This window comes from Pan troglodytes, chromosome 2 (genome assembly GCF_028858775.2).
Source record: "Pan troglodytes isolate AG18354 chromosome 2, NHGRI_mPanTro3-v2.0_pri, whole genome shotgun sequence".
NCBI classification, from domain to species: Eukaryota; Metazoa; Chordata; class Mammalia; order Primates; family Hominidae; genus Pan; species Pan troglodytes.
The window spans coordinates 188,983,263-189,004,095 of NC_086015.1; the positions used below are offsets into that span (position 1 = coordinate 188,983,263).

The window sequence follows — 20,833 nt, forward strand, 5'->3', positions numbered from 1 at the left end:
TTGAGTAATCCTTTCCCATAGAGTATGGGCTGGACTTCATGTCTCATGTTTAATGAACAAAATAAGGCAGACTCAGTGACTGCATCATAAAAGAAAAGGTGATGTCACTCTCCTTGGCTTTCTTGTTTTATTCACTCTGGGGGAAGACTATTGTCATGCTGTGAAGAACTAAGGCCTCCAGCCAACAACCACATGAGTAAGCTTAGTAGCCAACCTTCCAGCCCCAGCTGAGCCATCGGATGACTGTAGCCACAGATGGCAGCTTGACTGCCATCTCCTGAAAGATGATGAGTCAGAACAATCCAGCTAAAGTGCTGACATTGTCCTGATCCTCAGGAAACGTGTGAGATAATAAATGTTTTTGTTTTAATTAGCTGGGTGTAGTGGTGCATGCCTACAGTCCCAGCTATTCAGAAGGCTGAGGTAGGAGAATAGCTTGAGCCTGGGAGTTCGAGTCCAGCCTGGACAAGATACCAAGACCTCGTTTCTTTTAAAAAAAAAAAAAAGAAAGAAAGAAAGAAACAAAAATGTTTTAAATTGCTAATAGAGGCCGGGCATGGTGGCTCACACCTGTAATCCCAGGACTTTGGGAGGCCGAGGCGGGTGGATCACCTGAGGTCAGGAGTTCGAGACCAGCCTGCCAACATGGTGAAACACTGTCTCTACTAAAAATACAAAAAGAAATTAGCTGAGTGTGGTGGCAGGCACCTGCAATCCCAGCTACCAGGGAGGCTGATGCAGGAGAACTGCTTGAACCTGGGAGGCAGAGGCTGCAGTGAGCCAACATCACACCATTGCATTCCAGCCTGGGCAACAAGAGCTAAACTCCGTCTCAAAAATACTAAATAATAATAATTTTAAAAATTAAATTGCTAATAGATTACTAACACAGAGCTTTTTTTAATTTTTTTTTTTTTCTTCTGAGACAGGGTCTCTCTCTCTCTCTCTATTACCCAGGCTGGAGCGCAGTGGTGCAATCTCAGCTCACTGCAATCTCTGCCTCCCAGGCTCAAGCGATTCTCATGCCTCAGCCTCCTAAGTAGCTGGGACCACAGGTGCATGCCACCACACCTGGCTTTTTTTTTTTTTTTTTTTTAATCATTTTAGTAGAGATGGGGTTTTGCAATGTTGGCCAGGCTGGTCTCAAATTCCTGGCCTCAAGCAATCCACCTGCCTCAGCCTCTCAAAGTGCTGGGATTACAGGCATGAGCCACCGCACCCAACCTAATAGAGAGCATTTGACAACATTCTGCTTTGCAATTAAAATTTAGTCAGTCACTTCCTTGGTTATGTATGAATTACTTTGTCCATTGGTAGGTATTGTTAGACTTGTCTGGTTTTTTCACAGTAACTTTAGATGCTGTCTGCTTAATTTATTATAAACAAACATATCTTAAATCCGATTCTTGTATCCACCTATTACATTGCAATAAGCGAATAGCTAGTTGGGTTTTTTTGTTTTTTGTTTTTCTTTTCTTTTTTTTTTTTTTTTCAAATAGGTTTTTCTTCTGTGATTCCTAGTAAATTTTTAATGGAATTTGACTTTCAGGGAGAAATACCTATAAGGAAAATTATATTTTCATGTAATCACACTGAATCTTATTCTAAAACTAACCTATTCTTACCTTACTTGTTAAAAAAAAGAAAGAAAAGAAAGACTGATTTGCAAAACCTATTCTGGTTCCACCAACTCTAAAATTTTGCTTTCCAATGTTCATTTTGCAGCCCTGTGCAATTGTTCTTTGCAGCCGGCCTTATGAAGGTTTAAAGAACCTTCATACCTAAAATGCCCATGAAGAAATGTTATTCCACTAAGGCCAAAGATTCACTCGCAAGTTTTAAAAGGCTGGGTACAGTGGCTCATGCCTGTAGTCCCAGCGACTCAGGAGCCTGAGGTGGGAGGATCACCTGAGCACAGGAAGATGAGGCTGCAGTGAGCCATGATAGCACCATTGCACCCTAGCCTGGGTAACAGAGTGAGACCCCCTGTCAGAAAGAAAGGAAAGAAAGAAAAAAGAAAAAAAATTTTTTAATAAAGTAAAAAGTTTTAAAAACCCATTCACAAAAAAGCAAAATCTTTTAACCACAATTTTCCCCCTCCATTCTGAAAATACAGAAGAAAAATAAGAGGAAAAGGGAAGAAGAAATAAAAGCAAATTTTTATTGATATTACAGCTTCAATCTTAATTTATCCAAAAATATTTCATGAACAGCCATTTCCACTATTCAAGGCACTCAAGGTGCACCTGTCCAAAGAAAAAACAAGACCCAGCTCTCATGGAACTTCAAATTTTTTAAATTCAAAAGACCAGTCCAGAAAATAGAGTTGGCTATTTTTGCAGAAGCGTTAAGATCCATCACAAATGAGGGGAGCCAAATATTAATAAAATCCTGAATTCCCAGGCTCCTGTGTGCCACTCTTCTATGCCCTACCATCTATGATTTGCTAACCTAAGTTTTCTAAGACATGCGCTTTACCTGACCATTATAAAGTCATTACTAATGAGTTATTTCATTCTGCATGTAAGTTACACATTTTTTTAAATGCTAATGCCAACTATCAGAGTAGTCTGGGGCTTTTTGTTTTGTTTTGTTTTGTTTTATAAAAAGGTCCCTTAGGCAACTCGAAGTTTCCTTTCGTTTAGCCTTAATGATTATTTTCTGCACCCAGGGAACAGAAGCAGAGTCCATATGGCCTTCAATTTCCTTAACTTAAATACAGAAAAGTGCAGCAGTAACCAAAACATTTTTCAAACTATTTAAAAGCACCACTTTTCACCACTGAATTTTCCTATGGCACACTGTGTGCTTTTAAAACCATTTGCCTTATATCAGACATTTAACAGGCAGAATGGCCAGGTGCAATGGCTCATGCCTGTAATCCCAGCACTTTAGGGGGCCAAGGCAGGCAGATCACCTGAGGTCAGGAGTTCAAGATCAGCCTGGCCAACATGGAGAAACCCCATCTCTACTAAAAATACAAAAATTAGCCAAGCGTGGTGGCGGACAACTGTAATCTCAGTTACTCAGGAGGCTGAGGCAGGAGAATTGCTTGAACCCAGGAGGCGGAGGTTGCAGTGAGCCAAGATCGTGCCACTGCACTCCAGCCTGGGCAACAGCGAGACTCTGTCTCAAAAAAAAAAAAAAAACAAAAAACAAAAACTAAAAAACAAACAAAAAAAACAGAACTACTCAAGTTTTTACTTTACAACATGTTTTCTGGACATATGAGAATCAAATTTTCTTAGAAAGTGGCTTAAAACATTATCTATAGTTGGCTTAGTGTTTAATTGGAGAGGGTGTAATTTAGATTGATGTGGAAACCTGCTCCTCCAATTATATGAAAATAGAGGCTTATTTTTTTCATAAACATGTATTATAAAATACTATATAAACTTATAGGACAGTCACATATTCAGCATATATATACATATTCTACATTTACAAAAGAATTTCAGACGGTTTGATATAACAGAAACACAATAAGATCATCACATAAAGATAAAAATGTAGGGTACTTTATAATGAAGAAAATTATTATTATTTTATTAATAGGTAAAATAATAACTGATGAAAAATGGCTACTGCAACTAAGACCTAATTTGATTTTGAGTTTCCAAACAGCTATCATCATTAGATAAGATCCATACGAGTTCATCCTGCCTATCAAGAAAAGGACTTTTCCCTCTCACTCATAGACAAGCCTATGTGTAAGGGATACTAAACATAAAGGACAGTGTCTTCAACAATGTTTTATAGAAGATACAGATTTTCATGTGGCAGAGACTGCAAACTGGCAACCCGTGGGCCAGATTCAACCCACAGCTGTCTTTTTTTGACCTTCAGTGTCCATAAAAAATTTTGAATTGTTGCCAATATTTAGAACTTCAGATATTTAACATAAGAACTCTGACTTCCACCTCCTCTTGAAAAATCAGATTTGGGAACACTGGCCCTACATTTCCAAATGGCAGCAGTTGGCTGGAGCTAACTAATAGCTGTCCCTCCTGCACTATCCAGAACACCCTTGCCACCACTTACGTCATCTACCCCTGTAAACATATGGTGATCTCTTACAAAAATCTTACTACAAAAGTTGTGTGCAAAATACAAAACCATGGGTCTCTGAAGGCCAGTCTGTGGGAGGCTACAGTGATGGAGCACATGGCAGGGGACGGTGCTCAGAGTAGGGTGTCTCTCTCTCTCTCTCTCTCTCTCCCCCTCCCTGCCTGGGCATCAGAACCTCTCAGGGGATCTTTAACAACACATAGCTAAATTCCAAGGACTTTCAGGACTTTCCAAGAGTCCTTGGCCATAGGGGAAGAAATCACTGAGAAAACAGTATTTTTACTGTTTTAAAGTAATATCCTGTTTTTGAACAAAAATCATGTATGTAGGACTGATACTGAGGGGGTGTGTATTAGAGTATCATGGCTTGTGACCTAGCACATTTGTTCATTCTAACCAACTGAAAATGTTTTGAAGATCACTCCTGTGTTCGTGGAGCCCCACCTTACACAACAGATAAGAGGAGGGCTGCTCTGCCTCAGGAAGGATTAGCAAGCCAACCCTGCTTCCACCTCCTGAAGCAAAAACTTGTTTTCGATGAATGAATGGGTCCCGTGTCACCATGCCCATCACTCTTCAAAGGCAGTTGACTCTAATGGCTCTGCCAAGAGCCAGAGCGCAATCACTGGCCAAGGAGCTCCCTGGAAAGTTCCTGAAGGGCACGCATTCTATGTTGTTGACTATAGAAAAATCCATAGATTTAGTAGTCTGGCATGCAGTTGGCAAAGCAGATACTTGTTACCAAAATGAAAGTGACAGGAAATAGAGGGCCATTCCGTGGAAAGCAGATGTAGGAGTAACAAGGGCAGGGTCTAAACTTTCCTCAAGAAAGAGCTTTGGGTCAAATCAAGGAATGGACTGAAGACTCAGAACTATACACTTTACACACTGTAGGGTGGGTGCTTACAAACTGTGTTTTAAAGCAGCAAACCCCTTTTCTAAACCAAATCTTAGACTCAACTCCAATTCTGTATATAAAACAGCAACAAATGCAGTTGTCTTCGTATTGGGCAGTGGGTAAGAAGCCAGGATTCCCATGTACGTACATCCATTCGTCCTTCCCATAAATTTGGCATCTCCTTGGAATCCTAAGGCTCTATGGAACAGTGTTTAATAAAAACTGCCATAGAGAATAAAAGATACAATGTTGGCCTAGAAATTTATAAGGCAGGTATTAACACCGTGACCACAATCGATACATGTGAACTAAAGCCACTGATCAATTTCAATATCTAAATCATTTTCTTGAAACCATTATTGAAATAGACACAACATACCATTAATATGCAAATCAGTGAACAAAGAGCTAACTCTTCCCTGGCAACACTCTCGTGATGTAGAAATAATTATATTAGAACCAATCACCTGTTCCTGGGCCCTTTGTAACTCTTAAAATGCCTTTTCGACTTACCTACTTTACAAATCTAAATCTCTGTCTTCTTTAATTCAAATAATTGAGTAACCAGTACCTTTGTCATCTCAAATATTTTAAGAAGAAAAATATATAAACATTTTAAAAAATAACAAACAGCCAAAAATTTTAAATATTAAGCAACTAGTATTTTGTTCTCTATTCCTTAAAAGGGAGAATCAATTCCACATTTTTCAATATCTGAGCTTAAAATTTGGTTTCTCAGATCCTTGATTTCATCATCTTTAGTGGTGGCACAACTCAGGGAGTTTTACAAGGCTTAGTTTACAAATTCAGTGTCCATGACTTGAAGACATCACTATCAGTTCGAAAAGAAGGGGGTAAACAGTAGTACAGCTGGATCCAGGAGAGAGGCCAGACTATTTATGTATCCACAACATTATTTTCTATCCGTCAATGGTTGAAAAACAAAAAATAAAGATGTTTTCCCTTTCCAAAGAATAAATACAACTGCACTTCAGGGGAAAAAAGTAACCCAAATTTTCAACCACTTACAAAAGCCTACAACGTTAGACCCCTACGACCATCGAAGCTCATGTGTCTGCTGCACATTCCAAGTAAGTGTATGCCACAGAACCCATACATTCCAACACATTGAGCAAGCACACACATGCCTCCCCAGCTTCCCCAACCCTCGGCCAACCAGGGGGCAATGGGGCTGCAGGCAGGCCTACACACCACGCACCACCCTGCCAGCCCTTTCCAGCCATCCCCAAGGAAATGCAAAGGAGAAGGAGAATGAGAGAGGAAGTGGCCGGTGTGAGGCCTTAGAGAAAGAAATGCAAAACCTTTTTTGGGGCAGGGCAGCCACATACTCAGAGTTTTTAAGTGTCAAAGAAAAGAATATGTTGTGTGAGACTCCCAGTCCTGCTGTCACCGTTGGAATCACTTACTATCTTCCACACACTATCAGTGAGGACCAGTCTTTGCCACGTGCTCTGGAAGTATAGAAAGAAAACGCAGAAGCTGTACACATGGTTTAGTCACCTACACTTCTATGGTCTCCTCCTTTCTCCTCTCCTCCCTCCCTTTCCCTCCTCCCTTCCTTCTTTCTTAAAAATTTAAGAGGCTCAACTGCATTTTTTCAGTGTTAAACTGCTTTTATCATCTACCTCTGACTCTCTTAAATAAAGAGGCACAAAACATTTTACTTCAAAACCTTATTCATACAATGATAAAGAAAAACATCCACTGAAATTTCAAAGTATGCATTGTTAAAAATCACAAGGATCAGTAGGGACCAAAGTAAAAGGTCTCCATGTAATCCAAAAATACTATATAGCCTATCCTCATATGAGCTTTTTCAAAAACACCCTCTATTTAATGAATTGGTATGAGGTTAACCTGTCCAAAGAATCACCACTCGATTTTTTGTTTCATTTTTCAAAGAGAAAGAAAAGATATAGTAATAAAAATGTCTTTCCTGGTAATTTTTAAAGCTCTATTAGAGGTTCTTGACTGAGGAAAGTAATTATTTTATCTCGTAAATTATATAAAATTATGTTCTTGTCAAAAAGCATGGCGTCTATCTAGAAGAAAACCTCTTATATATCTCATTTCATTGGTGGTTTAACTGTATCTTAAGTCCTATGTTACTAAACCAAAAAAGTAACAAAATGCATGAGATAAAAAAGTAACAAATGCATAAGATACTTAAGTATTGTATCAAAAAGTGCTTTCACTGACTTTTTCACGTGTCAAAGAGGTTTAAAATGTTCTGTTAATAAGGTGAACCATTTTCTAAAAAGTAATTTACAAAAATTCCATTATTTTCCTTCTCTAAGACACAGATATTTTTAAGAATACATATAAAAATGAAAGCATGCCAATCTTTGTGCAACATTCTGTATCCTAAACAAAAAAACCTCAAGTTTTTTTTCAGGATTTGAAAAAATATATATATCTGGGTCAAAGGCATGGAACAGGCCCTCCTCCCACACTGCATACATGTATGTTTTTTACACTTAACTGTCAACCACAATGATTTTTAAAAAAACCTCTTTCTCTTTATATAATTATAAATGCTTCTACTATAGGACTACTTCAAGGAAGTTCTTTCAAATTATGACTAACACTTTTAATTCTTTTCAATTATATTAAATTAAAAATATACTGAACTTCAGTTCCTAATCTTTCTCAGCAAAGGTTTTATATATGGAAATTTTCTCTTATTCTAAGTTAGGAATAATATACAAAGTTACTCTATAGCCTGTATACATATTACCACAACTTTCTACTTCATTGCTAAGGTTCTGTTGCAGTATTCAAATGAGATGGACAACAAGCCACTGCCTTCTGAAGTTCTGGTCAGGAGCAAGGAGTTATTTCAGAGTCTGAAGCTTTAGAGCCCTTTGTGTAAGAAGGATAAAGACAGATCTCTTCAGGCTGTGGGGAGGATAAAACAGGAAGCCTAGTCCAGTGCCTAGCACACAGCAGCCACCCAGTATTAGTTAACTCTCTTCCTCTCCCCCATCTCCTGAGTCAGAATTCCACGGAAAATGCCATATCCCACTCTGGACTGTACTAACTCAAAGAAATGCATGGGGAGTTGGAAATAACCTTCTTTCACCTATTTTTTTTCCTTGATAATTCCTCCCTCCCTCCCACCAGCACCATAAACAGTCCATAAGAGTTAAAGGAAACGAAGATAAATGCAGGAAAAGTTTACAGTTGAGGGGAAATGAACTGTACTTCACATGCTTCATTATTTAGCATATTTTTTGTGCGATTATAAAATTAATAAAGAACTCAGAACTTTATGGATACTATCCCTATTAACACTCACCCCATAGTCAAGACAGTATGAGAGGCCCAAGGCCTTATTCAGTACAGAAAGTGACAGAGAGAAAGATACCACCTCTGGGAAAGACCTGGCAGTTCCTACCAGGGAAACACGTAAACCACAACACAGCCCTGACCTTTGCAACAGGCTGTCTGAACCCCGTGAAGAACCCACCCAGGAGATTCCTTGAGCTAGACTTTCATTCACCACATGGCACATAGTCTTGACCCAGGTGACAGTTCGCTCTCTAATCTGTGTGGCTCAGATGTTGAAAGAAATGTTTGACTTGTTATGTCAGGAACACAACTGCCGAAAAAAGCAACATAACAACAACAACAACAACCCCACAACCTGCTTAGGTATACTCCCCACTTCTGTCTGTGGGCAAGCACAGAGATGGGAAGACGTGCAATGCTACTTTTAAAATTACCTCTATTTCTAACTATTTTTTTCTAAAAACTATAGCAAAGTACAGATCACTCAGACTGATGTAGCATCATTGCAAAGGTTCAATTCACAAATGTATTTTCATATATTTCTACCACCCTCGAATAGCATTCTTCGAACTTTACAACACATTCAGCTGACTTCTTTAATGTAAAACGTTAAATGGGGAGGAAGTACAGTGGAGCGGGACTCAGGGACCTCAAAAGACCTGGGTTCTAGCCCTACTACTTAATTAACAGTCATGTGGCCTAAACAAATTATTAAGCTCCTCTGGGACTGAGTTTCCTCATCCAAAAAAAGAGATAATATCAATTGTCCTATTTTTCACAAAATTATTATTTGGAATAAATGAAATAATGTGTCAAAGAGGCTGGAACAGCATCAGTACTGTATGAATATTAAGATGCAGGCACAAAAAATACTCCTCCCTGAGATAATACTACCACCATTGTTTAAATATCAATACATGAAATCATCAACCTTTCTGATCACATTTAAAACAAAAATTTAAAAATTCAAGCTTCCCACTACAGCAAATCCTTACTTTGGGACACATTAATTACATGACAATAAGAAAAACTGAAAATATAATTCTTATTGCAATGTTCCCATACAAATTTTTCTGGTCATTAGATGCAACATTTATTATGATATTGGTAAATAAGAGAAAGCTCAAAACATACATCAGAACTCTTAATTTTCATTTATCAGACTTATTAAAATATCTGCTTTATTTATGAAATGTCCTTGACACTAAACAGAATGGGAAAATCTTAACTGAATGTTCACATTTTAAGAAATAAAGTGTAGAACAGATAAATAATGAGGAATAAACAAAATGTATCTCAAAAATACAGATATTATTTAGTGAAAAGCAGAGGCTTGGGGAGGAGACATAACTATCAAATGATGGAACAGGGCTAGCTTTTGGGCTTGAATGCCTCCTATTAATGCAAAAGCATCCATTTTCACTGTTGTACTTATTCTATCTCAATATACCATCAAACTCTAAACCAAATTAAAGAAATAATTATTGTATTCCTTCTTCCCTTTGGCAGCCAAGCAACAGAATCTGAACTTTTCTACAAAAGAAAATAATTTTTCTTCACTATTTTATGGAGAGACCAGACTAAAGTCCATGATCAAAACAGGAAAAGTAAAACCTTAAAAATAATGCTCTGAGCACTCTGCAATTTTGCTGCCTAAAATAGAACCCATAGAGTCCATGCCACCAAATGAAAATTATAAGTTTGTAAGCATGAAGTCAAATTATAAAGTAAAAGATTTAAAATGTTTTAATGGTGATGATAAATGGGAGGAAAGACTTATCTTCGTTGGTAGGTGTTTGCTGTTTATTTGCTATTATTTGTTCAATGATACTGCTTTTGAATGAATACCCAAAATAATTTGAACTTGAATTTGAATATAAGAAGGATAAAACTTTACTAATAAATTCTGGGGGCATGTTTTGTTAAACAGAACACTCCCATCTCTCAATTTAAGAAGTTAATCATAGCTTTTGAGAGATAATGCTTTTGACTGAAAGTTTTAGAGCATGAACTCTTTAAAAATTAGCTTAGCCAAGCCCACTAATTTCTAACACTGAAAAGAACACTGAAGACTTTTGTGATGTTTAAATATAATTTTTAAAAATATATTTTGAAATGTATAATTCAACATTTTTAAGTCTCCAAAGAAACTATTTCAATATAACGCTTCTTCTAATGAAGTTTACTCACTGAGAGCACTTGTGTTATGCAAAATACCATATTGCTTTTCAAAGTATAGAATTTCTAAATGAAAGTGCATATTCAAATCTTGAATTTTCTGACACTTAAAAAAATGGCTTATAACATCATCAAAGCCTTCACAGAATCTTTTGTGACAGGGGATAGCCAAGTGAAAAGGAAGGAGGGCAGATGCTGCACTGATGGTCCTTTCAGTAGCATGCTCACTGTAAAACCTACTCCAGGTACCTGTGACTTGGCTTTCACAAGGTTAACCACCTACAAGAGTTATTCATCACTCAAGGCAAATATCACTGCACTTGATTCCCTTTGCCACAGGTTTCAATCACCAAGCAACTTTCTTGAGCCCTGTCAAGACTGAATTCCAGAGCAACTGTTGTTCAATTAAAGATCTCCTGCTGCCTCTCGATACCATCTACCTGAAACTGTCCCACACAAAAAACATATACACACACTTGCACATACACCACTGAAACAGAGAGAGGAAACATTTAGCTCAAATAATATCCTCTAACAATTCTGACCAATTGCTCATCTACTTTTGAGGGTTTCATAGAGGACTTGGAAGAGTGATTCAGCTACAGACAGCAAATATTTAGAAAAGCTTGAAAGTATCAAATATATAAACAGTTCCTGTAGAAATCTGGTTTTCATAGCTTTTTTGACTTTTAATAAATGTGCCTAAGTCACTATCCTTTTATGCATAATTCAAAATCATTTACATTTCCCCAACACAGTACTTGAAAATCTGGAGCAACCTCCACACATTAAAAAAACACAAAAACCATGTGTTTACTCAAAATAATAGTGAAATGATAATTTTGATATGCAATTTGTTCTAAATCTTCTTTTAAAAATATTTTAAAAGTTAAATGCTTTTTCTCTTAAAGAAAACATATTGCACTTTAGATCATCAAGTATAAAAGGCTTTGTACAAATATTACTAATATCCTCTCATCTTCTGTCTACCAAAGGATAATCTCAGGTTAACATAATAAAAAACAAAATGCTTAGAACATCTCTTACTGGTCATCTTATACCTGGCCATAAGTATAAGGAAACACATGAAAAGCACCATTTGACAGCTGCACTACATATCACAAATCACCTTTTGGAATTAATGTTTAGGTGTTTAGCCATTAAACAGTTTTATAAATTGTTATATTACAATTTAAAATTTTTATGTATTTGGTGAATTGAAAAAAAGCAAGCAAACCATAAAATCTATTTTGATGTATAAATCTCATTGGTTTCTAATATTTAATTAAATGATTTAAAAGCATCAAATAACCAGTCTTTTAAAAATGTAAACTAGAATTTTTAACCAATATCACCAAGTTCACTTTTTTCTGTATTGCTTCTATTTTAACTCTAATACTTATCTCTTCGAGGTCACAATATGCAACTCTCTAGGGTATTACCTAGCACCATGTGAAAAAATTACTAACTTTTTTTTTTCCTGGGAAACTAAAAGTTTAACTCCAAAGCCAAATCAAAAGTAACCTTACAGTTTAGTATCATATATTCTGTGTTAATATATGTTATATCTACACATGGAATCTATGTAAGTAAATGCAGGTATTAATTTCTAAGTCAACAAATTCTTAAAGTAGGAAGGTACCACACAATTTTAACCTAATAAAAGTCATTTCTGTTTCTAGAAAATTAAAAATTGATGCAGCAAAAGACTGCAGCAGGGAGGGCCTGAGATTGGATGTTTTTTTTCTTCTTTTTGGTATTTAATTCAACTATACACAATGTAGTACATACAAGCAAAATACAATTGAGATACTGTTTTCTTTAACATTCCTATAGGAGACCAAATTCATTTGCATTGGAGTGAACACAATTACTGATTTTTAACTCATGAAAGACAAATTCATAGCTTTTTCCTACACTATCTCATAGTATTCACACCATCTCAGTGAAAGAATGTCTAGAACCACTTAGTTACTTCCTAGAGGTGGGCAGAAACTGCATTTTTCAAAGTTTTGTTTCTCACAGAATCATTCAACTTGAGGTACAAAAGCACATTCAAGTTAGCATGTCTTAGTTCAAAACAAGGCATGCAGTATGTGTACGTGTGTATGTGTATATATATATATGTGTATGTGTGTATATATATATATATACACTACACACACACACACACACACACACACATAATTTTTAAGTTAACCTTCAACAACACCAAAAATGAAATTTCTGTCAAGGAAGTTTCCAAAACTTTTAACAGCATTTTAAAGCTTACCAGTTTTTTCCTCTTTAATAAACATTTGACCATATGTACTACCAAGAAATATTAATAGAGAAAAAAGATTCAAACACTTTTACTCAACAGAGCCTGAAACCAACTTACAAAGAGAAATAAATGCTTTATGTGCGGTTGACATTAGAATAATTTGCATTTAATAAGAATAAAACATACGCTGCAAAAAGAAAAGAGTTTTCTATTTCTAAGTGACCCTGAGAAAATAATGGCATCTAGTCTATTATGCTATTATAAAATGATGCCAGAATATTTAACAAAATATACAACTGGTAAGCAAATGGCATGCCAATAATTTCATAAGATAAAAACATCTCCTCCCAAACTATCATTAATCTTAAAAAATCTATGTGAGATACAGATAATAAAACTAATTCTTGAGAAATCAAAGAAATCACTACAATACAAAGAAAATGCACTCAATTGTTGAATGATTTTTAAGTAAGCAAGCAATGAGGATGAACTATTTTCTTCCCATTTTCATTTCAACTAACACAAAAACCACATATAGAATTGACTTAACACTGCCAAATTTACTTCTAACTTGTTAATATTCATAGAAATGCAACACAAGAACACCAAAATAGTCTCCATATAACATAAAAGCTTTGGTTTCAAATGTCACAGTACCCTGGATTTAGAAAGCCATCAACGTGGTAGTGTCCAGGACATGAGAACATACAGCTGCTTCATCCCTGAAGTCTGATCTCAGTACACAATACCGGTCATTAGCTATCTCTCCCTTAGCCTGCAGTAGAAGTAGCTAATTTCTGCATTTAAACTAATAAAGGAAAGGAAAAAAAAAATTAAAACCATCCAATCAGAAATGATGTAGCTCCTCTAGAGCAGCAGCTTATGCATACATTTGGAATGTTAAACATTTTCAGTGTAGTGAATCATACACAGCGCATTTTAATCTACCTCCTGGGTATTTCACATCGCCCACATGCTCAAAGAAATCAACTAATAGGGCTGTGTAAATCCTAGATTGCTCTTTATTTAATTTATACTAAAAACTGGGGACATGCCTTCAATTCTGAACTCTTAAACAGAACAAAATTACTTAAATGACACTCCGGCTAACAGCAAATAATCTGCATTTTGAAAGAAAAAAGATAAAAAGTAGTACATTTGTGAGAAGTTTTAGGAGCTGTTAATAACTTTAGATAAACCAGTATTTCACATATACTACAAAATTAAATAATGCACACTGCAACATGAAATGAGACACCAACTAAGATAAAATTCTAGTAATTTTTTTTTTTTTACTAATTATAACCCCCAAAAGTATTCACAACCGCAAACAGCCAACAGAATTAGACATTTATAGAAACATACTGTATCAAATACTTGGGGTAGTTATTTCACTGTTCAATATATTCATTCTGCAAATTTTCAAGTGTTGTGAGATAGTAATTTATATTTGTTGTAAATAGTTAATATATCAGAAAGCTTCAACTTGGATTTCTCAAGCAAAAAATATTATTTTAAAGAAAAGTATACAAATTTAGGATACCTTATTGAAAACCAATTGGCTACACATTACATCTTTCCCAATAGAGGAAAGAACTAGCTTAATATTACACATGAAACTGCAAATCATAACTCACCTTTTTTAAATTAAAAAAAACAGGATTTAAGTAATTTTCTCATATGCCACAGAGGTTATTTGCAAACAAAAGTTATTCTGTTGCTTACTTAAAATAAAACATATCTGGAAATGTGGCACACAATTTTTAAAAATCCCTTCAGCAACACATCTAAGTATTTATAAAATTAGGGTAGTTTGTTTTAAAATCTACTCAATCCTGACAAAAATCAGGTGGTTAAACTATTGACTGATAAACTGTAAAGGTGGTCATCAAAAACTTCACTGAACAGCTCCAGTCCAGCTACTTAATGACTAATGGTGAAGAAATGTATGTGAATGGGATATAAACTAAGTTTCGACACACAGCAGAAGAAAAAAATTTAGAATGAGTAATAAAGGGCCCAAATTTAAAGTCCACAATAAACTTTAAACAAAGATGTTTTCTCTTCTCTTCTCATGTTAGCAAATCACTGTGGAGAAATCCAACCTCCACAAAACTTGTTACTCCGTCATTAACAACAGTGCACTTAAATATAACTATAGATTTCACAAGGGTATTTATTTTAGCCGCAAACATTTCTTACAAGCAACAACAACAAAATGCTCAGAAGCTATACTCAGTAGTCTCAGTGACTGAAAAAGTCCGGCTTTTAACTGCCATCCAATCCAAACAACCCACTTCTTTAGAAAGCTATGCAAAATATTGACCCCTTACTGAATTATTTTACTATTCAACATTAAACTATCTAAAAGAGAAAAGTAATTAATCGCTAAGTTTAGTTAAGCAATTTAGCTGACATAGTAAATATTTACTCTTCACATCTCACAGGAAGTCTTGACAAGCATTTGCTGCTATTCTGCTGGGGGTAGGGGCGGGAGGTGGGGGTGGGAGGCAATTTTTGATAAACAAGTTACAGGGTCCCAGCGAACTGAACATAGCTAGTGTTCGCCACCCCGACCCCCAATTAGGCACCAGATATTTTCCAAGAACAGTAAACACCTTATATAATGAAAGTAAAAAAAAAAAAAGTAGCTTTCTAAACTATGTATCTCCACTAACAAAACAAACAAAAGCCCCTTTAAAAACTACCAAGAGCACGTTTTTTAAAGCTGTGTGTACGTTTTTTACTTATACGTAAGGCCAATCGCAAAAAAAAAACTAAGCAAAGTATATTTACCTTAGCTTTTTAGAGACTGAGTAATCAACTTCCATGATTTTCCCATGCAATTCCACTTTACCTTTAAAACAGAAATTAAAGCACTCAGAACCTTGCTTAGATCAAGCCCGCGGGGGTCTAGGAGGGGCACGCACGGAACTCCACGCTCGGGCTCCGCCTTCGGGCGCCCCCAAGGGGTCTCCTACCCGGATCGAGCTGGGCGAACTTGGTTCCCAGTAGAAAGAAAGGTGGGCGCCCCGTGTCTCGGGACAAGGCGAGGAGGGTGCGAGCCCGGGTCGGACCCCAGGTATAGCCGTGGGTGGCATTACCGGAAAAACAAATTTAATAAAGAGCGGCGCCAATTTGAAAGGATGAGCTCATTTGAAACTCAAGCTGCAGGGCTGGCGCGGCCCCGCTGCTCTCCCGGCCCCCACCTCTCCATTCCGCTAATCCGGGACCCGAAGGCTCCACCGGGCTCCCCTCCCTGCCCTCTCCTCCCGGTGGCCCCGAGAAAACGAGCCGAAGCCCCCCGGAGTCCGCCGCAGCGACAGCCCTGTCCCTGTCCGCTCCTGGGTGTCACCTTGGCCTCGCCGCCGCCCCGCCCCCACTCCACACGCCGGTGGGGAAGGGGCTCCCGCCGGGCCGGGGTTCGGGGGGCGCCGGCCGGGGCCCGGGGGCCCGCGCGGCTGGGAGCGGAGCGTGTGCTGGGGAGAGTTGGGGAGTGCGCGCGCGCGAGTGTGTGTGTGTGTCGCTCTCCGTCTCCTGTCTGGGCTCCAGCGCGCTCGCGGGCCCCCCGGTCGCCTCTTTCCCGGTTCTCAACCCTGGCCCCCACCGAGTTGAGACAGGGCACCTCGTAAAAAGGTGCTTCTGGCCGAGCGGGAGGCGGGGGGACGGGCGGCGGAAAGCCCCCAGCCCCGAGTTCTTCTCAATAAAATCGGACAAAAAATTCAGAGAAAAATAGGAGCGCTTGAGAGAGCAAGCGAGAGGGGACTGAGGTTCGGGAAAGGACCGAGGGGATGTGCCGTCGTGCGAGGGCTGGGGCTGGGGGAGCCCCGAGATCTCGAAGGGGGTCACCAGGGTGGCGCCGAGGGGGTGCCAAAAGTGGGGGGCCGTGGGGCGAGGTGGGGAGGGGGCTCGAAAGGAGAGTGCGGCTCAGGAGACGCCAGAGGGCGAGAGGTTCTGGGCACGAGGCACTGGAAGAGAGAAGGTCCGGCCGGGGGAGGAGGAAGAGACGAGGGATTTGGGGAAGGGGGGACCCTGACAAAGGGGGTGACAGGAAGGTCAGGGGAGAAGTGAGACAGGGGACGCTCAAAGGGTGGGGGGCGGGGAAGCTCAGAGCAGCCCGGGGCGCCAGGCGAACGAGGGGTGCCCCTAAGGAGCCGGCGAGCCTCGGGAGCCTTCGGAGCGGCACGGGGGGCGCCCCAAGGCTGCGGCCCCGAGGGCGAGGGCAGAGTCCAGAGCTGTGGGGGGAGGGGAGCGGGCCGTCCCAGGAGCGGGCCGGCGGCGAGAGTTGAGGGTCTGGTGCGTGGAAGTGAGCGTGCGGGCGCGGGAGCCGCCGCCGGGCGCCGCCCGCCGGACTCGGCCTCCCTCCCGGCGCCGTCCCGGCCTGAGCGGGGCGAGGCGGGGGGAGGGGGCCGCGCTGAGTGCTCACCCGAGAGGGTCTCGATGGCGCGGATGGCCCAGTTCTGGTCGGGGTAGTCCACGAAGGCGTAGCCGGACTTCAGCAGGACCTGTCCCGCCAGGGGCAGCTTCCTGTCCCCAAAGAGCTGCCGGAGGTCGTCGGCGGTGACGGCGGGGCTCAGGTTCCCGATGTAAAGCTTGTTCATCATCCGTCTCTTCCCCGAGAGCCCGCGGCTCCCCCGGCCCGGTACCCGGCGCTCCTCGCCTCCTCCGCTGCCCTCGTCTCTCCTCCTCCTCCGCCCCCCCTCCCCGCCCTCCGCCCGCCCGCCACCCACCCCCACCCTCAGCCTGGCTCCCCCCACCGCGGCCGGCCCGGCCCGCCCGGGGGCAGAGGCGGAGGCGGGGACTCGGCGCGGCTGCCTCCTCGGGGCAGAGTCCCGGGCCGGGCGGCGGCGCGCGGACAAAGCGCTCTCTCTGCCTCCCTCTCTCTCCCTCTCAAGGCGGTGGCGGGAGGAGGAGCAGCGGCGGGCGGCGGCAGCGCACCCCGCGTGTGTCTGTGTGAGAGTTTGTACGGGCGTGTGCGCAGCCGAGAGGGAGCGAGCGAGCGCCCCCTCCCCGCCCCGCGCCGCTGCGCCCCTCGCCTCGCGCCCACCGCGCTCGGCAGTGGCTGCTCGGGCTCCGGCCCCGCGCCAGGCGGGCGGAAGCGGGTCGCGGCCCCGGGCTGGGGCTCCGGGCGCCGGAACCCCAGGCGGGCGCGGCGCCGAGGCCGGGCGAGCGGCGGGGCGGGGAAGGCGCGCCCCGGGCGCGGGTGGGAGCGCGCGAGGGGGCGACGGGGAGCCGCGGGCGTGGGAGGGAGAGGGGCTGCGAGTGAGCGCGGAGAGGGGTGTGCGCAAGGTGGACCGGATGTGAGTGCGCTGCTGCCAGGGCAAGCGGGAAGGTGTGTCCCGGAGGTGAGAGGCGAGGGCAGGCTGGGAGACAACAACTTTCGCAGCGACTTGGCCGGGGCTGGCGCCCTGCGCGTTCCCGGGCCGTGCGCTCGCTCTGAGACCCGCTCCCCGCCACGCTCTCTGAGGTGACCGAGCGGCGCGTGTGGTCGAAGGATCGCGCGCGGGAGTCGGGACGCCTAGGACCGGGGTTGGCCGGGCCCTCGCGGACCGTGCTCGCGGGGAAGTGGTTCCCGGTCCTGGGCCTCAGTTTCCCGACCGGGGAGGGAAGGCGGAAGGCCAGCGCGGAGTCACGTCCTCTCCGCCCAGACCCCGCGTGTCCGGAACCCCGCGGCAGGCGGCAGCCTGACGTTGGCAGCTGCTCTCTATTCTGGGAAGTGCCGAGGGCTTCCCGGGCGGCGGCGGCGAAAGCCAGGTGGCGGGTGGGGAAACGAACGCCGAGGGGCCAGGGGCTGCGGCGAGGCCGGAGCGCTGGGGTCAGCGGCCGGGGGACGGATGCTCGCCGCCCGGCTGCGCGGCCGGTTCAGCTCCAAAGCCAGGGTGGTGGGAGGCGAGGGTGGCTGGAAGCGGAGGAGCGCAGGCTGTGTAGGAGTTCCCCGAGCACTGGGAAGGGCCCGGAGAGGAAAGAGGTCCTTCCAAGCGGAGGAAACAACGTGACCGACGGAAGAGGCAGGGTTGGGATGAGAGCAGGCTGGAGCCGAGGGGCTCGGGCAGGAGCCAGACAGGCTAGAGCGGGCTGCAAGTTCCGGGGCCCGGCTGGAAGCCTGATGGTTAGAGCCTGGTCCCAGCCAGTAAATGAAATTCTACAGGAGGGAGAAGAATGGCAGGATTCAGAGGTGAGGAGGCAGAAGAAGATTCCAAGCTCTGGACCTCTGGGGGCCATTGGGAGAGTTGAAGGTTTGATCGCGGATATGTTGGGTTTTGTGAAGGCGTTGGGGCGCGGGTGCGGGGAGTGTCCTTGGGTGGAGAAGTCACGAGTGTAGGAATGGAACAAGTTCGGGTCTCCTGACTGGGTCGTGAAGTAGTATTGTCTTTCCCAAGCTTTCCTGTTGATGAGCGGCGTGGAGAGAATGGGGCTTGCTGGATTTTGTATTTTCCGCAAGTACTCCCAGGTGATTCTGGTCTGGTAAACACTGTTGGAGTGGAAGGCCTATCTGCCCCGGACTCAGACCTTCTCTCTGCCCCCATCTTTGTGCCCTGAGATGTTCCAGCATTCTCGAGCCTAAGTTTCTTCATCTATAAGGAGATAAAATAACCAGTCCTCGCAGGGCTGTTGTGAGGGCTACAAGAAGGATAACTGCCTAGCGTGTTGAGACATGGGTGGTCAGACACTTAATGCCTGTTTCTCTTCTTTCCCCCAGGAATTGATGAACTTTTAAAATACTTTATTCTACAGAAGGAGATCTTCTTAACTAATTAGGTATCCAGAGGAGAAAGTAATGAATCCATTTTCACCTAGATGTTTGCAGTTATTTGAATTCTGGCTTTTGTCTCAAGTATTCACATATTTTTTTCTCTCTCTAGAAAAAGAATCGGATTTTACTGCTCCAGGAGTTGAGAATGAACTTGGTTACTAATCCCCAAAGTAATAGATAAACTAGGTGTGGATGCTTCTTTACTAAATTGTATCAGAGAATCACAAATGAACATGACTTGTACATGCATAAACCTCAGCAGACTGAACTAACCATCTTTAGATTATTTACACATGTGCTCCTAATTGATATGGTCACCTTTATATTATAGGACAGCATATTTGCTTATTATTCACAGGTACATGTAAAGGAGAAACGAGAGTGGCAGGAATAGTTGGCCTCATTCCTCTCCAACAGGTCAGAAAAACTTGTTGTTGTTGTTGTTGTTGTGTAGCATTTTAGATACGTCAATTATTTGGTCTTACTGTGAGACGAAAAACACATTAGACAATGTACAGATTCCTGGCAGAGGTGGTGTATCAGTCCATTTTCATACTGCTCTGAAGAAATGCCCAAGACTGGGTAATTTATAAAGAAAAAGAGACTTAATGGACTCACAGTTCCACACGGCCCAGGAGGCCTCCTCATAGCGGAAGGTGAAGGAGGAGCAAAGGCACATCTTACATGGGAGCAGGCAAGAGCACGTGTGCAGGGGAACTGCCCTTTATAAAACCATCAGATTCACTATCACAAGAACAGCATGGGAAAAACCCACCCCCATGATTCAGTTACCTCCCACCGGGTCCCGCCCATGACATGTGGGAATTATGGGAGTTACGTTTCAAAAGGAGATTTGCGTGAGGACACAGCCGAACCCTATCAGGTGGCTTCTGGTGAACTCTTCTTACCCTGCTTCACCAAGTCACTTTGAAATTTTTTTTTTTCAGAGAAATAATTGCTCTTTGCTGCAGTTGTCAACTGTCCTGCTGGAATTTTGGAAACAGCAGGGCTGCAGGAGGGCTTGAACTGTAAGTGTGATGGAGGGCGTGCTTCCACTACACCCCTGGTTTGCAGCATCTACAGTGCCTTATCTTAGAATGCAGAGTTATTTTTCACATGATAGAGAAGGGGTTGGGGACCTTTGAAGACAATAGGGGACAGCCTCCAAGGGCAAAGTCAGAAATTCAGAGGCCTTGCTCCTGCCAGGCAAAACTTATTTTCTACCTGTTTTCTCTCGAGTTCCCCTACTTATCCCTCCCCCAGAGAGCTGAAACAGAGATCATCTTGATTGATCTAGACTTGGTTTACACCTGATAAGCCAAGATTTTATGAATGTTTAACAGAGGTCAGAAATTTGGAG

The 20,833-nt window shown here is 42.3% G+C and overlaps 1 protein-coding gene across 5 annotated transcripts in view; it reads right to left on the reverse strand.

The window, feature by feature from the left end:
* The window catches only part of IGF2BP2 (insulin like growth factor 2 mRNA binding protein 2), a 182,504-nt gene extending 164,756 nt beyond the window's left edge, over positions 1-17,748 (reverse strand). For 2 of the 5 annotated variants that reach the window (XR_010155889.1, XM_016942462.4), the window contains exons 1-2: positions 17,146-17,746; positions 15,516-15,576 (exon numbers count right to left, since the gene is read on the reverse strand). Coding sequence is in view for 3 of the 5 variants with exons in the window: in XM_016942462.4 (XP_016797951.1) it covers positions 15,516-15,576; positions 17,146-17,323 (239 nt within the window). In the remaining 2 variants the exon portion in view is untranslated. Of the gene's footprint in view, positions 1-15,515; positions 15,577-17,145 lie in introns of all 5 variants that reach the window. The other 3 variants (XM_001151234.7, XM_016942464.4, XM_016942461.4) reach the window with 3 other exon arrangements.
* Between the last annotated feature and the right edge of the window lie 3,085 nt (positions 17,749-20,833).